Source organism: Xenopus laevis, chromosome 5L (genome assembly GCF_017654675.1).
Source record: "Xenopus laevis strain J_2021 chromosome 5L, Xenopus_laevis_v10.1, whole genome shotgun sequence".
Lineage (NCBI taxonomy): Eukaryota > Metazoa > Chordata > Amphibia > Anura > Pipidae > Xenopus > Xenopus laevis.
Genome location: NC_054379.1, coordinates 38620993 through 38637426, shown reverse-complemented (window position 1 = coordinate 38637426; position 16434 = coordinate 38620993). Strand labels below are relative to the sequence as shown.

The window sequence follows — 16434 nt, the reverse complement described above, 5'->3', positions numbered from 1 at the left end:
GAAGTGAACGATTCGAACTAAAAACCGTTCGCAACTATTCAACCATTCGATAGTCGAAGTACTGTCTCTTTAAAAAAAAACTTCAACCACCTACTTCGCCACCTAAAACCTGCCGAGCACCAATGTTAGCCTATGGGGAAGGTCCCCATAGGCTTTCTAAGTAATTTCTGATCGAAGGAAAATCGTTCGATCGATGGATTAAAATCGTTCGAACGATATTTCCTTCGATCAAACGAAATGCAATAAATCCTTCGATATTCGAAGTCGAAGGATTTAACTTCGATGGTCGAATATCGAGAGTTTATTAACCCTCGGTATTCGACCCATAGTAAATGTGCCCCTCAAAGTTAACTTGAAGGTGAACCGCACCTTTAAAGGGCCAGTCTTTAGTTGAGGTGTACTATTTAAAAACAATACATCATGGAAAGGGAACTGATTACATTCCCTGTGCCGTGGGTCTTATGGACAAAAATGACAGACAAATTATTCCCCAGTCTCATGTTCTGCATAACAAATAAATCCCTACTAACATTTATATAGATACCTCAAAAAGCTGCAAGAACAAATGTACTGGGAAAATATATGTGATCAACGCAGTTCATTTGACTGATGCAATTTATTTCATGTTTCTGGTATAAAAATATTTGCATTTGAAAATTGTACGTATGTGATTATAATGCCAATGTTCCGGATTCAATAGGACTAAAGCCTAAAGAACAGGAAGAACAATGTGGAATTGTCTCCAGAAGGAAGCAGCAGCCTTTTCCTTTTCTTTATAACAAACAACAGAACTAAGAGAATGGATAAAGCAAGAAACAATAGCCCTTTAGTTTCGCTCTGAGCTGTATGAGGATAGAAACTTGGCTGTAAACAAATGTGTGTTCTTGAATAAAGTAGAAATGGTTGATGGGCTCCCTCAAGCACCATCTTTATTAGTGGTTTTTTAGCCATGGAGTAAAACAGTCTTCTGTTTTCATTCTCCCTCTATATCAGTATAGCCAAAGCCTGGAAAATATGTTATTAAAAAAGTATTACCAGTTTATGATCTGTTTAATGCCTAGGGTACAAGTTGCAATGCTGTAATACAGTAAGTGTGACCTTAACCTTGTGAATTCAAAGCGAGTGTTGCATGTGATCTAAGGGGCTGATTCACTAAGGGTCGAATATCGAGGGTTAATTAACCCTCGATATTCGACTAGGAATTGAAATCCTTCGACTTCGAATATCGAAGTCGAAGGATTTAGCGCAAATCCTGCGATCGTTCGATCGAAGGATTATTCCTTCGATCGAACGATTAAATCCTTCAAATCGAACGATTCTAAGGATTTTAATCCAACGATTGAAGGAATATCCTTCGATCAAAAAAACTTAGGAAAGCCTATGGGGACCTTCCCCATAGGCTAACATTGACTTCAGTAGCTTTTAGCTGCCGAAGTAGGGGGTCGAAGTTTTTTTTTAAAGAGACAGTACTTCGACTATCGAATGGTCGAATAGTCGAACGATTTTTAGTTCGAATCCTTCGATTCGAAGTCGTAGTCGAAGGTCGAAGTAGCCCTAAAATTACTTCGAAATTCGAAGTTTTTTTTACTTCGAATCCTTCACTAGAATTTAGTGAATCGGCCCCTTAGTGTTGCATGTGAATTAAGTGTTAAGCAGTGTTAAAAACCTTAAGGTGTTGGTGTTGCTGTGCATGCTGGGAGTGCTGGGTGCAAGAAAGGAGTAAGTGCAAACAATTGACTGCTGTGTGCCCTGAGTCTGAGTCTATCTGACTGAGACAAGCAGCTTTTTCTTTTCTCTGTTTGGGGTAAACTTGTAGATACATTAAGTGCATTTATTTTCTTTTTGTGTTTTAGCTTGAGAGTTCTAAGGGGAGCATTTTTTTAAAAAAAAAAGTTAATAAGGGGCTATTTTACTGCTGGTAGCAAACAGCATTTTTCCCCTCTTTCTTTTAATTAAGGGGGAGGGGTGTTGCATGTGAATTAAGTGTTAAACAGATCGGAAAAAAACTTGATAAAATCTAGCCACAACCCAAATCGTATGATTTTTTTTGACTCTTCTCCCGAATCACTCGGGTTAATGCCCGAAAACACCATTTTTTTTTAATTATCGGGCTAAACCCAGCACAAACCACGATAGCTGGAAATTGGGATAAGGACATCTTCCATTGATTGAGATGGTAGATTTTTGGATTCAGGCTTTTTGCAGCATATATAAATAATAAATCACAAAAAGTTTTTCTTTTTCCACAAGTTTTTGCCCCAAAAGCCCATCCAGAAAAAATTGAGTTTTAGTAAATAACCCCCCTTGTTCATAGAGGAGTTAAAGGGGCACAGCTCACCAGAGCAATAACTGCAACTCTTTGGCCAATACAGCCTGTGATAGATTTTCTCATGCAGGAACAAACTGCTTCATGGGTGTGATATTCAAGATGACTTTCTATAAGTCTGTACTGATAAATAATTCTGATTCCTATGAACAGAGGAGGAAATTCAGGATACTGCAGTTCTGAGTTCTGATTTCTATGCAGTCAGAAGGAAGAAGACCTGGCCTCCATATAAAGAACTCTGTTGTCTTCAAAGAGAATTTTGTTCCAGGACAACTTACAGTTTAGTTAATCGGCTCCTTCTCTCTTCCCCGGCCACAACTGGAAGTAATTCATTGGAGACTGAGACTGCTGGCTTGGAGTGTGAATCTGAAATTTCCCAGTGAGTATTGCTGGATTTCCTAAAGATGTTCTCCAGGAGATGTGACAATTGAAGCAGGAAGGCTGCTCCTGCACACTCACTACACATTTAGAATGCTAATACATAGTGTATGTTTGTTGGCTGGAGCTTAAAATCTCCCTAGAGCTCCTGAGCTAAGGGTAAGTGCACACTGGTCTTGTTACTCAGTCACATTAGTTGCTGAGGGACTTGATTTTAAATGCACTACACACTTAGAATGCTCACAAATATTGTAGGACTCACGTACAATGAGGGGCTTTTACCGGGCACGTGAGCTTACATATTTTGGCCAAAGTGTGGTACTAACACCTAATTTTTTGTAATAAATAATTTTAAATGCAAACCGTGTGCTGCCAACTTTCTCCTTCTCTTTGTGTACAATATTGGATCTTTATCGTTTATAGCAGCTGGTCAACTCCAGAATGTGGGTTAGACCAAGCGCTGGTGATTTTTTTTCTGTGTTTTGTGGACAAATTGTAGCCAAATATTGCCTATAGCTGACATTCAGCCCTTAAAACAGGGAATTATTTATAGATGTATGTTAATTGGTTGGGGCTTAAGGGCTTCTTGCTTTTTCACTATAGCTTCTAAGTTAAGGGGAAGTGCACCATGGTCTTATTACACAGTCACATTGTCTACTGGGGTTGATTTAAATGCATTACAAACTTAGAATGCTAATAGATAGTGTAGGAAGGTAATTATTCACAGGTGTATGTTTGTTGGCTAGGGCTTAAAATTTTCCAGCTTACTCACTAGAGCTCCTGAGCTAAGGCTAAGTGCACAGTGGTCTTATAACTCAGTCACATTAGTTGATGGGGGATTTGATTTTAAATGCCTTACCCGCTTAGGGGCAGATTTACCAAAGGGCGAAGTGGCTGATGATGGCGTCAACTCGCTAGCGTTACCGCCCGCAGCGACATCGCCAATTTACTAACTTGCACAGGCCCCAATTCGCTAGCGAAAGAGACAGGCGCTAGCGGCCATTCGCACTCTATCGTCAGTTGAAAATTCGCTGTGGCGAGTGGACGTTACTCTGCAAATTCACTAAAGTGCGGATTTTACTCAACGTTACCTATTTCGCCAGAGTTGCCTTTGCCACTGTGGCATCTTTTCCTTTTTTTTAGCCTGCAAAAGTCCTAACTTAAACTTTCTTTGAGTTTCCCCATACATTTGCAAACATATGGAACATTCATTTTACAGTTTGCACATGTGTAGGACATTAGAATAATTCTATTGTCTTTATTAAGGTTCCCTGGACATGTGTTTTATAAAGTGTAATTTGTAAGTATATATATATATATATATAACATTTAACATTAAGACGTCCATACAACTTTAAATTTCCCACCCTATGCGAATTGACCTGAACGTAAGATCCCTAGTGAAGTTTCGCTAGGCACAAATGAACGCTAGCGCATCTTCACTATTAAATGCTCGCATTGCCAAATTAACGCTACTGAAAATTAGCCAGCGTTCGGCGCCCATGACTAACTACACATTTTAGTGAATTAGCAGAGTCTGAGCGAATTTTTACCTGGCGAAGTGTTGCGCTGGGTGCGAAGTGGACGCAGGTGAATTTTCGTCGCTTAGTATTCTGCCCCTTAGAATGCTCCCAAATATCATAGGACTCACGTACAATGAGGGGCCTTGACATATTTTGGCCAGAGTCTGGTACTAACCTCATTTTTTGTGCAAACCGTACGCTGGCAATTTTTCTCTTTAGTTTTCTCCAGAGATGGCCGCCATTACTGCACTAAAGTAAAATGTTTGTGATGCCCCTTTTGTCCAATACACTTACTGGGGAATTGCTAAGATCTGGGCTGTTTTTAGAGTAGGCAGAGAGTTTGTGCAACAACATATGTAGGGTGTCGGGTATATTCTTTCCCCTCAGCCTTTCTCCTCTGGCAGGGTCTCCTTCTTCCTAACGAGGATCAGTCTGGTACCAAAAAGAGACTTGTTATTTGAATACTGTACTTTGTAAAGTAGGGGATGACTGCTAGCTCTATTGTACATAGTGTGACACCCTAAATAATTGCCTGATGTTTGTATAGCAATAATGTTACTGAATAATATGACAATGCAGCATGTTACATAAAGCACTTACACAACTAGTGACTGAGAGGTGGGAGTCACTCAGCTCTTATTTAACATGGGTGTTTGTGTAAGCTTGCAGTGCATCAGTGGCCCAAGCCAGCATCACTATGGCAGGGATGTGAGGAGAGTTGGGGGGCAAACCAATCAGTGCTTTCCTATTGTACTTGTCGTTACACAACTCCAATGTTACACAAGTGGGAGACGCCTCATTCAGTCTGAGCTGCACGTGAGGGGGGGGGAAGCATGAGCTAAGCCATTTTTGTAATGGAGAGCTCCATTTCCATAGCCCAGTGCCACTCCCTCAAGCACAGTATATATAACAGCACACAGTACTTGCCTGCACTTGCTGCTCACTGAAAACTCTGTCCTGCATTTCAACATGAACAACATGGGGCCCCTGCTGCTGCTGAGCTTTCTCTCTCTCTCTGGGACTACAGTGAGGGCTGAAGAAGGGGCTTCTACTAATGGCGAGTTTCCTGAATTTTGTGGCAAACAAGAATGTCCCAAATTCCGTCTGGTGCAGAAATATGATGTAAGGAACAGGGGGCACTGGAGGCAAGTAAAGAATAGGGGGCATTGCAGGGATATCATGTAAGGAAATGGAGGGCTCGGCAGGGAGATAATGTAAGGAAAAGGGGACACTGCAGAGGTATGATATAAGGAAAAAGGGGTACTGCAGGGATATGGTGTAAGGAAAAGGGGGGCTCTGCAGGGATATCATGTAAGAGACTCTGCAGGGATATGATGTAAGAAAAAGGGGGTTCTGCAAGCATATCATTTAAGGAAAAGGGGTGTACTGCAGGGATATGATGTGAGGATAAGGGGGACTGCAGGGATATCATGTAAGGAAAACGGGGGCATTGCAGGGCTAACCTTTAAGGAAAAGAGAGACTCAGCAGGGATATGATGTAAGAAAAAGGGGGTTCTGCAAGCATATCATGTAAGGAAAAGGTGGCACTACAGGGATATGGTGTAAGGAAAATGGGGGGGAAGCAGGGATATGATGTAAGGAAAAGGGGGCTCTGCAGGGATATGATGTAAGGAAAATGGGGGGGGGAAGCAGGGATATGATGTAAGAAAAAGTGGACAATACTAGCTATGATGTAAGGAAAAGGGGGCTCTGCAAAGATATAATGTAAGGAAAATTGAGGAAGCAGGAATATGATGTAAGAAAAAGGGGGGAAGCAGGGATATGATGTAAGGAAAAGGGAGGAAGCAGGAATATGATGTAAGAAAAAGGGGGGAAGCGGGGATATGATGTAAGGAAAAGGGGGCACTGCAGGGATATAATGTAAGGAAAAGTGGACACTACAAGGCTATGATGTAAGGAAAAGGGGGCTGTGCAGGGATATGATGTAAGGAAAATGGGGGGGAAGCAGGGATATGATGTAAGGAAAAGGGGGCTTTGCAGGGATATGATGTAAGGAAAATGGGGGGGAAGCAGGGATATGATGTAAGAAAAAGGGGGTACTGCAGGGATATAATGTAAGGAAAAGTGGACAATACTAGCTATGATGTAAGGAAAAGGGGGCTCTGCAGGGATATAATGTAAGGAAAAGGGAGGAAGCAGGAATATGATGTAAGGAAAATGGGGGGGAAGCAGGGATATGATGTAAGTAAAAGGGGGCACTGCAGGGATATAATTTAAGGAAAAGTGGACACTACAAGGCTAAGATCTAAGGAAAAGAGGGTACTGCAGGGATATGACAACAAGTAGTCAGCTCCCAATGTTTTGCGTTCTAAAGCCTGCAATCTAAGTGTAGTCCAAGTGTGGACTCCCTTCTAATTAGCAATTATATACTTAGTTGCTGCAGACGCACTTGTATTTTGGCAGTGTGCATGAAACTACAGTATATTTTAATTAGCCATTCAGAATGGAGATTGTTTGGGTGGTTACCATGTGGTGGGTCTGTAGCACTTCGTGCAGAATGCATGAGGTTCTGTATCTGTTTCTTGTGTTCAGCATATGTCAATCTCTGTGAGTACAGACATGAGGTAGTGCTTGTTCTTACTACCTTGTCTGTACAGATTTATTTTGCTACATTCTTCACTGGCAGGGGCTTCTCTGCCATACCCTTGGCATTTGTCTGCAGTGTATTACAATAACAGTATGTATGACAGTTCGCTGCTTGCTCTTTTACATGGGTTGGCCAAGGGCAGATTAATGCACAGGCTATCCCAGGCCATAGCCTAGGGGAACAGTGTGTTCAGAAGCCCATCTAGCTTGTCAATTATTAGTTCTATTTTATTTATTTTTATTTGAGCTGCTGGGTCTGGTCAGGCACACCTTCTAGGAGAAGAAGGCAGGCAAGACGTGTGCTCCTGAATGCGTGCAGATCCTGTGATGTCACTGGCACATGCTTAACCTGAGCCGATGTAGAGAGATTGAGTGCATGTGAGCTTGGGTGTACACACACTTGCCCAGCAGTAGCTTAGAAGGAAGACCTATGTTGATGTCATTAATCCGCTTCTGGGGCAGGCACCTCACCCATGGAAAGGTTTTAGGGTTGTGACACACAGGCCTCTTCTTCGGGGCGACAATCTCCCCGAACTGCCTTTGCGTGTCTTCCCATCCGCTATAATGAAAAGTCGCCTGCTCTAAAGCACATGGGGTGCTTCGTTTTCAGAAGTCGCCCGAAGTTGCCTCACGAGGAAACTTTGGGCGACTTCGGAAAAAGAAGTGCCGCATGTGTTTTAGCGCAGGTGACTTTTCATTACAGAAGACGGGAAGACACGCAAAGGCAGTTCGGGGGGTTGTCACCCAGACGAAGAGGCGATTAGACTAAATCTCCCCGAATCTGCCTTTGTGTCTCAACCCTTAAATAAAAAAAATAATCAGGATCACCCCACTCTCCTTAATGGGTTATAAGAGTGTAAAGGCAATTTAGACTAAGAAGTGGATTTAACTATTATTAATTTTTGACTATAAGACAAAAATGTTTGCAAGTAGCTGCACTAATATAAAGATTACATTGACAGCCTATGACCTATATCTAATGGATATGTTTATTATTTCATTTGTAGTCTTTTGAACTCCGAGCTTATGAAGGAACCCAGTGGGTGACAACAGAAATGAATGATGGATTCCTAGGCTTTGGAATGGTCACAAGCTTCAGGCGCTTATTTAATTATATCTCTGGCAAGAACTCCCAAGGTGCGTTATTTTCTACATCTCGATAATATCTTGTAACTTTCACATTTCTAATAGTCTCTATTCATGTAAACAAAAAAACACAGTAGAACTTTCGGTACTTCAGTTGTGCTTCCAAAATGCAACGTGCTTATACTTGTTTGTAAAATGGCGCTTGCAAATATACACTGCGGACTAAATAGAAAAGCAACATGGCCAGGCGGTGGACTCTGCCCATTACTAGCTTGTAGTGATCACTTTCTTGGGTATATATGAGGCATGGCACAATAGCTGCTTTTTATCAGGATGAGTTGGTGTAGCAAACTGCCAAACTAATATCTAAATGCCTTTCTTGAAACCATTTAAAGTGCTGAAACTTTATCTATTAACTAAGCCCAATTAAACATTTTTTGACTTGGGTCCCAAAATCTTTATACTCCAAACTGCTGTTATGCCTTCAGTGTAAAGTCATTAGCTGTGCAGCAAAATATGAAACTCCTAATTCTTTTGTTTTTTGTTTCTTTTACAGGACTAAAGATTGAAATGACTGTGCCGGTACTTATACAGTATCCATTAAAAGACACGCGTCGCAATGCTACCATGTCCTTCTTCTTGTCACCTTCCCTAGTGAATCCCCCTCAACCCCAGGACCCTGCTGTTTATCTTGAAAACACTCCCCCGGTATCTGTATATGTCTTGTAAGTGGATGCTTTGTACAGAGTATATTTAAATTTAAATGGGGTCCTGGATACTGCTTCCCACTGCCAGAAAACATACCTCTTAGGTTCTGCTTACTCTCTCATACTTATGTTCTTTGTTGCAGATATTTAGGCACTGTTTGGCATACAGGAATCCCCCTGGCAGATGAAAATATTAGAAAAGCAAAAGTAAAAAAGTGTATATTGCAATCATCAGTTTTTACACCTGCCAGTTGTCCTAACTTAAAATAATCCTGATCTGCAGACCAGTGGATAGGGTCCCTGAAAGTGGAATGAGGCAGATCCAGGCATTGTTGGGACACATCAGAATTTGGAAATAACATGCACATGCACATTAATAAATACAATATCTATTAATTCTTCCTTCAGGTCTTTTGGAGGCTATGCATTGGACTATGACTATAAGAAGAAAGCCAAGGCACTTGCAGAAAAGCTGGGAAAACAGGGCCTGTCTTTTGATGATTCCGTCCGCACTACTGCAGGCTACAATGATCCATTTACACTGCTTAATCGGCACAATGAAGTCTGGTACAAAGCAAAGTGAAACACAGAAAAATAGTTCTAAACAGTACTAATGTGTATACAGCCTATAGAGACTCATGTAATGCCAAGCAAGGCTGATACAGTGCTATGATAAGGAATGCTGCTTGGCGTTTAGCTTTTATCCCTCTTTATTATTAACAGCATTATAACATCTCAAACCAAAAAACCTGTTTTAGATATAGCTCTGCAGGGAGTTACTGTATTTTTTCATGGCCTTTGTACAAAAAAAATTTTTATTACTCAATAAAAAAATTTTGATATTTTGAAGATAGGTTTCTTTTTATACAGTAGGACTTTAGCAGTTGTTGGTAAAAATGGGGTGGGCAGAAGGTATAATACAGCAAGAAGATTACAGTATAGCAAGATAGTAACAGTTTGGGGCAGAATTATTAAGTGTCGAATTGAAGATTCGAATTTTTGAATTATTTTTATGGTCAAAACGCTCCAATTTAAATTGTGAATAATTCAAACTCGATTAGAATTTTAATTTTGAGATTTATTAAACCTTGCCCCTTTAAAAATTCAAATTTGACTATTCACCAACTAAAACCTACCAAGCTCATGTATAAGTCACTGGGAGAGGTCCAGTGACCAATTTGAAGATATTACTAGACTTCTTGACATTCGAGTTTGGAATCGATATAATTCGAATTAGATTCAAATTCGATTCGAGTTTTCGGTTCGGTAATATTCGTTCGAGTTTTCGATATGCAACGTTTTTATTAAATAACCCCCCAATTGAATTTCGAGTATATTTAGAATTTATTAGAGTTAAAACAAAAATTCAAATTAATTTGAAATTCGACCTTTGATAAATCTGCCTCCATACCGATATATAATCACTATCTTGCTTTCCTGTACCACCTTGTATTTCTGTAGCCATCTTGCTGTGCTATACCTTCTGCCTCCACTCCCACTTACAATTCCTTTGGTGCTGGGCCTCACTATATAAGGGGAGACAGACTTTGCTATTTGCACCACCCAAAAGACTGCTCTGTTTAATAGTTAAATAATAAAACATTTGTAGTATGTGCTACTACCTGTGTGCTGCTTCAAACACTTTTGTGTAATTAACTGTTTCTTAAAAATATATTTACATAGTATTCTATTATAGTTATACAATATACATACTCATCATACATCTCAGAGATGTATGAGCGCAGGAATAGTTTTGAGAAATACAAGGCAAAAAAAGTCAACACTATTTATTATTACATACAGGGTAATTTATAAATACTGGGCAATTTTGCACCAGGGCAGTAACCCATGACAACCAAATGATTGCTTTTAATGTTTAACATGCAGTTGGTTAAAAACCAACTGACAGGTTTGTTGCTATTGGTTAGAGCACAGGTAATTATTATGAGAGTGACCCCTGGTGGGCCCTTGGAGGCTCATTCCACAACTGTTTGCAATTTTTAAACATAGCGATTTAATTTCATATTTGCACTAGATTTACTAATTTAAAAGGAATATTTATGCAGGGTATTGGGCTCCAGTCCTTAAGAGTAGGGATGGGCGAATTTGACCCGTTTCGTTTCGTCAAAATTCGCTGCCACGCGTCTTTTTTTTGTCAAACGACGCCAAACAAATCTATGGGCTTCATTAGATGGATAGAGTGCAGAAATGTGCAACTAAACTGGTCAGAGGTTTAAATAATGAGGGTAGACTGTCAAGGGTGGGGTTGTTTTCTCTGGAAAAAAAGGTGTTCGCAAGGGGACATGATTGGACAGGCATATTGTGATACTAAACTCTATAGTATAGATATTGGTATATATAATTTATGTGAAGGTATCGAGGGGTGTGTGTATGGATGCTGGGTTTTATTTAGAGGGCTTCAACTTGATGGACTTTGGGGTATATTTATCAAAGAGTGAAGTTAATAGTGACGTTCCGCCACTAGAGAGAAATTCCGCCACTCTCCATTCATTTCTATGGGATTTTTATAGGCGTATTTACTTTCACTTTCACCCATTGATAAATACGCCTTTCAAAATCCCATAGAAATGAATTGTGAGCTACGGAATTTCACTCTAGTGGCGGAACTTCACTCTTTGTTAAATTTACCCCTTTGTCTTTTTTCAATCCAATTTAACTATGTAACTATTGGATTTATAATTCTATGAACAAAATATACAGGTCCCATAAACACTGTGCTTTTTACTGTGGCTAACTTTACCCTGCTAAAACCTCCTAGCATCAAGTGGGAACTGTAAGGGGCACATTTACTTAGCTCGAGTGAAGGATTAGAATAAAAAATACTTTGAATTTCAAAGTATTTTTTTGGCTACTTCGACCATCGAATTGGCTACTTCGACTACGACTTCGGATTGAACAATTCGAACAAAAATCGTTTCGACTATTCGACCATTCGATAGTTGAAGTACTGTCTCTTTAAAAAAAAACTTCGACCACCTACTTCGCCACCTAAAACCTACCGAGCACCAATGTTAGCCTATGGGGAAGGTCCCCTTAGGCTTTCTAAGTATTTTATTAATGAAATAAAATCGTTTGATCGATGAATTAAAATCCTTCGAACAAATGAATTGGGATAAATCCTTCGACTTCGATATTTGAAGGATTTTACTTTGACGGTCGAATATCGAGGGTTAATTAACCCTCGATATTCGACCTATAGTAAATGTGCCCCTAAGTGTTGGGGGCCAAATCACAAAAGATTTTTTAAAGAACCAGACATAGGAGAAATACATATCATAGTAATATAGTAAGTTATGTTAAAAAAAACACACATCCATCAAGTTCAACCTTTTAAGTATATATATATATATATATATATATATATATATATATATACATATATATATATATATATAAAACCTGCCTAACTGCTAGTTAATCCAGAGAAAGGTAAAAAAAACCATATGATCCTCTCCAATTTGCCTCAAGGGGAAACATTTCCTACCTGACTCCAAGATGGCAATCAGATCAGTCCCTGGACCAACTTCCGAATATTTAGCCAAAACATGCTTTCTTTTAATCAGAATGGGTGCCCATGTGTCAGTTGGAAGGACCTACTGGTAAATAAAGCATTAGAGAGGTTATTGTATGAACCCCTTATATATTTATATTTAGTTATTATATCCCCCTTAAGCGCCTCTTCTCCAGAGTGAACAACCTCAACTGGCCTTACCTCATAATTGAGATTTTCCATACCTTTTACTTAGCTTAGTTGTCCTTCTCTGGACCCTCTCTAATTCAATCAATGTCCCGTTAGAGCGCTGGAGACCAAAACTGTACCGAATATTCTAGATGGGGCCTTACCAGCGCTCTCTAAAGTGGAATAATGATCCCCTCCTCCCAGCAAATCTATGCCCATATTAATACAACTCAAGACCTTGTTTGCCCTTGCAGTTGCTGACTGGCATTGCTTGATACAGCTAAGTTTATTATCTACAAAGACTCCAAGGTCCTTTTCCAATCTATGGATTTGCCTAGTGCAGTCCCATTAATGGAGAAGGAAAGCTACAGAGGCTGTTTATTGCTAATAGATTAGCCACAATAGTGCAAGCTATAACATTATATTTATTCTGTGGAATGCTTCACCATACCTGAGTAAACAGCTCTAGAAGCTCTCTCTGTTTGTTTAGGATAGCAGCTGCCATATTAGCTTGGTTTGACATCACCTCCTGCCTTAAGGTGGCCATACACGGGCAGATAAAGCTGCCGATATCAGTCGTTTGGACCAATTTGACATCTTATCTGCCCGTGTATGGGGGCTTCCGACGGGTCTTCCCGATCGATATCTGGCCACGATATAGATCGGGAAGGTTTGATTTTTAACCTACCGACCCGTCGGAGCCCTTTGGCGTATTGTATTTCGATCGTTCAGCCATGGCCGAACGATCGATTAACCCCAATATAGCCATGCCGTTAGTGGCATATCGGGGAAAGATCCGCTCGTTTGGCAATGTCGCTAAACGAGCTAATCTTTGAATCTATGGCCAGCTTGAGTCTCTCCCTGCTCGCCAATAGCTCTGGGCTCAGATTACAGAAGGGAGGGGAGGAGGGAGAAGGGAGGAGGAGAGAGGAGCAAACTGAGCATGCTCAAGCCCATGCCCTGGAGGTTTAAGCTGAAAGTAGGAAGTCTGATACAGAAGAAAAACAATTTTGTGTATGTATATCAGCTATGTAAGTCGCACATATAATAAGATATAAGCACAGTTCCCACCGAGTGTGGATAAGACAGACTGGGTAGAAGGGGTATATAAGTAACACAGGCCCCAATATTTCTGATGGCAGCTCTATGGATGAGAAATGCTTAAGTATTATAGACAGCAATAACCTAAATCTTTGTGGTCAAATGTTATTAGTGCTCTATTAATAAAGTCACACTGTCTGGTGGTACTCCAAATAAACTACTCATTTCATAATTTGTTAATCACTGTAGATGGAACAGACCTTTGTTATCGCAAGAAATGTCATTATAATAATTAATAATAATTCATTAATTATAATCTGATAAACCGGGCCAATGCTGCTGAGGTTCTGTTTATCAAGCACCTTGTCACAATTTTCTGCTTCCTCCTTTGCAGGGTTCAAATGCACAGAGAGTTAGAAGACAAATTTTATAGCATAAAGTTGACCTGGAGGCAATAGAGGAAATAAAGATCGCTCAGTGGTGCTCGCTGCAGTATTCAGTTCAGTGCAATTTTTTGCCAATAGGAGCAGTGGCCCAGGATATCACGTTAGCTATTAAAATCACTGGGGTAACATTTGGTGTGAACTTTTCTTCTCCTTTAAGGTATCATTAAAGATGGTATGGGCTAACTACTTACTGGCTAACCATACTAAAGGTATCAAGTCATCATCCAAAGTACAGCCTGGTATAGCAAGCAGAAATGTGATTGAAGAACAGGACAAGTTAGCCCTTGGCATGCAAGAACGTGAGGGTTCTACCTATTGTAGCCAGCATTGTTGCTTTGAATCAAGGTCTCTAAATATGTTCATAGTTTACTTATTCCAATAGTAGAAAATCTTCCCACTTTTCTTAGAGATACGACAATGTGCATCAATAAGTTTGAAGACTTATCCTGGAAGCCAACATATACAGACTGCAGACTTTCAGCTTTAATTCAGTGGGTTGAACAAAAAGATTGCATAAAAATGTGAGGGACTAAAGTCTTTTTTTTAACACAATCACTTCATTTCAGGGGCTCAAAAGTAATTTGACAAATTAAAAAACTAAAAATAAAATGTTAATTTCTAATACTTGGTTGAAACCCCTTTACTAGCAATGACAGCCTGTCTTGAACTCATGGACATCACCAGATTCTGGGTTTCCTCCTTTTTAATGCTCTGCCAGGCCTTTACTGTAGCGGCTTTCAGTTGCTGTTTGTTTGTGGGCCTTTCTGTCTGAAGTTTATTCTACAACAAGTGAAATACATGTTCAATTGGGTTCAGATCAGATGACTGACTTGGCCATTCAATAATATTCCACTTCTTTGCTTTAATAAACTCCTGGGTTGCTTTGGCTGTATGTTTTGGGTCATTATGAAAGGCCTCCCAATCAATTTGGCTACATTTAGCTGGATTTGAGCAGACAGTATGTCTCTGAACACCTCAGAATTCAGTCGGCTGCATCTTTCGTGTTGGATAAACACTAGTGTCCCAGTGCCACTGGCAGCCATGCACACCCAAGCCATCATATTGCCTCCGCCATGTTATATAGAGATGTGCTATGCTTTGGATCATGAGCTGTTCGACGCCTTCTCCATACTTTTTTCTTGCCATCATTCTGGAAGAGGTCATCTGACCTCGAAGTGCCGGTGAAGAAAAGATGCATCACGGAGGCTACAGAGAGCCCTGAATCTACTGCCAGGTAGTAGATGGAAATAGTCTTATATTTTGTTAAAATGCTAGTGGAGGTGAGGGGACACCTGGACACAGGGATTTCATAAGGGCTAATGCTTCTCTCTTTTACACCAATGAGAATTGGATAAAGTCACTAGTATTTCTGGGCAAGTAATAAACACAATAGACCAAGTAGCCAAAACCTTTAAGGCAAGGCCCATTTATCAAAGTCAGAATTTATCTCAATATTTTCTGAAAAAAGACCAAATCCGCACAGGTTTTTCCCCTTATTTATCAATACACTTTTTCAAAAACTTTCTGTGCGGATTTTGTACTAATTTTTCAGATTTTCCACCCAAAAACGCATATTTTTTTATTTTTTCCTGAAAACCAAAAAATCTTAGTATTATTGGGTGAAACCCAGCGCAGATCAAGATATCTTTGGGACTATTCCGATTTACTTATATGCAAACTCGGCAGGTCTGAGATGCTGGATTTTCAGATTCAGACTTTGTCCATCCTTGGGGTATAATAAATTCAGAATTTTTTTTTATTTAATAGTAAAAAAAACACAAATTTTTCGGGTTTTTGACATTCGTAGATCAATAATAACCCCCTTAGTGTGTCATTTTTTCTAACTAGCTTCATAATGCATATTGGCCAAAACACCTAGGGATAGAAATGCAAAAAAATGATTTAAACATGGAATATTTCCATTGTAGGGAAGACAGGAAAAGGATGAACACCGAGGCCCTGTCACCCACCCTGGACGTGCCGGCGATGAAGAGATGCATCGAAGAGGCCAGTGAGAGCCCTGAAGATTCTGGCAGGTAGTAGATGAAAAATACTTTTATATTTGGCAGAGACAGAAGTGTAAAGCAGCTGTATTGTCAGGGGACACAAGGTCACAACCCTTTATATTGCTGTATTACATTTAGGGATGCACCGTATCCAGGATTCGGTTCGGGATTATGCCAGGATTCTGCCTTTTTCAGATGCATTCGGATTCGGCCGAATCCTTCTGCCTGGCCGAACCGAATCCTAATTTGCATATGCAAATTAGGGGCAGGAATGGAAATCGCATGACTTTTTGTCACAAAACAAGGATGTTTCCCCCTTCCCACCCCTAATTTGCATATGCAAATTAGGATTTGGTTCGGTATTCGGCCGAATCTTTCATGAACTATTCGGGGGTTCGGCCGAATCCAAAATAGTGGATTCGGTGCATCCCTAATTAAATTATATATCTTATAAGCCCATCAAGTGAAACTCTTCTCAAACCTTATACAGGTAGTGTTACCCTAGAAAGATGTGAATTACCATTTTACCTCAAACTCAAGCATTGGGTCATTTAAAGCTTAAGTGGAAACAAATAGCGTTAATATGATTTTTGTCTAGTTCATCTTTTAAAGAC

At 40.0% G+C, this 16434-nt stretch overlaps 1 protein-coding gene across 1 annotated transcript; it reads left to right on the top strand.

Moving 5' to 3' along the window:
• Positions 1–5141: 5141 nt before the first annotated feature.
• Positions 5142–9476, top strand: hebp2.L (heme binding protein 2 L homeolog). Its single transcript, XM_018262900.2, has 4 exons — positions 5142–5349; positions 7842–7971; positions 8477–8645; positions 9036–9476. Exons 1-4 carry the CDS (start codon positions 5197–5199, stop codon positions 9208–9210), a joined length of 627 nt encoding a protein of 208 aa, XP_018118389.1. The 5' UTR covers positions 5142–5196; the 3' UTR covers positions 9211–9476.
• Positions 9477–16434: the final 6958 nt, after the last annotated feature.

Coding starts and splice junctions, on each gene's coding strand:
- hebp2.L (XM_018262900.2), top strand. CDS start 5,197: ATGAACAACATGGGGCCCCTGCTGCTGCTGAGCTTTCTCTCTCTCTCT. Junction 7,972..8,476: donor CTCTGGCAAGAACTCCCAAG/GTGCGTTATTTT, acceptor TTTCTTTTACAG/GACTAAAGATTGAAATGACT. Junction 8,646..9,035: donor CCGGTATCTGTATATGTCTT/GTAAGTGGATGC, acceptor TTCTTCCTTCAG/GTCTTTTGGAGGCTATGCAT.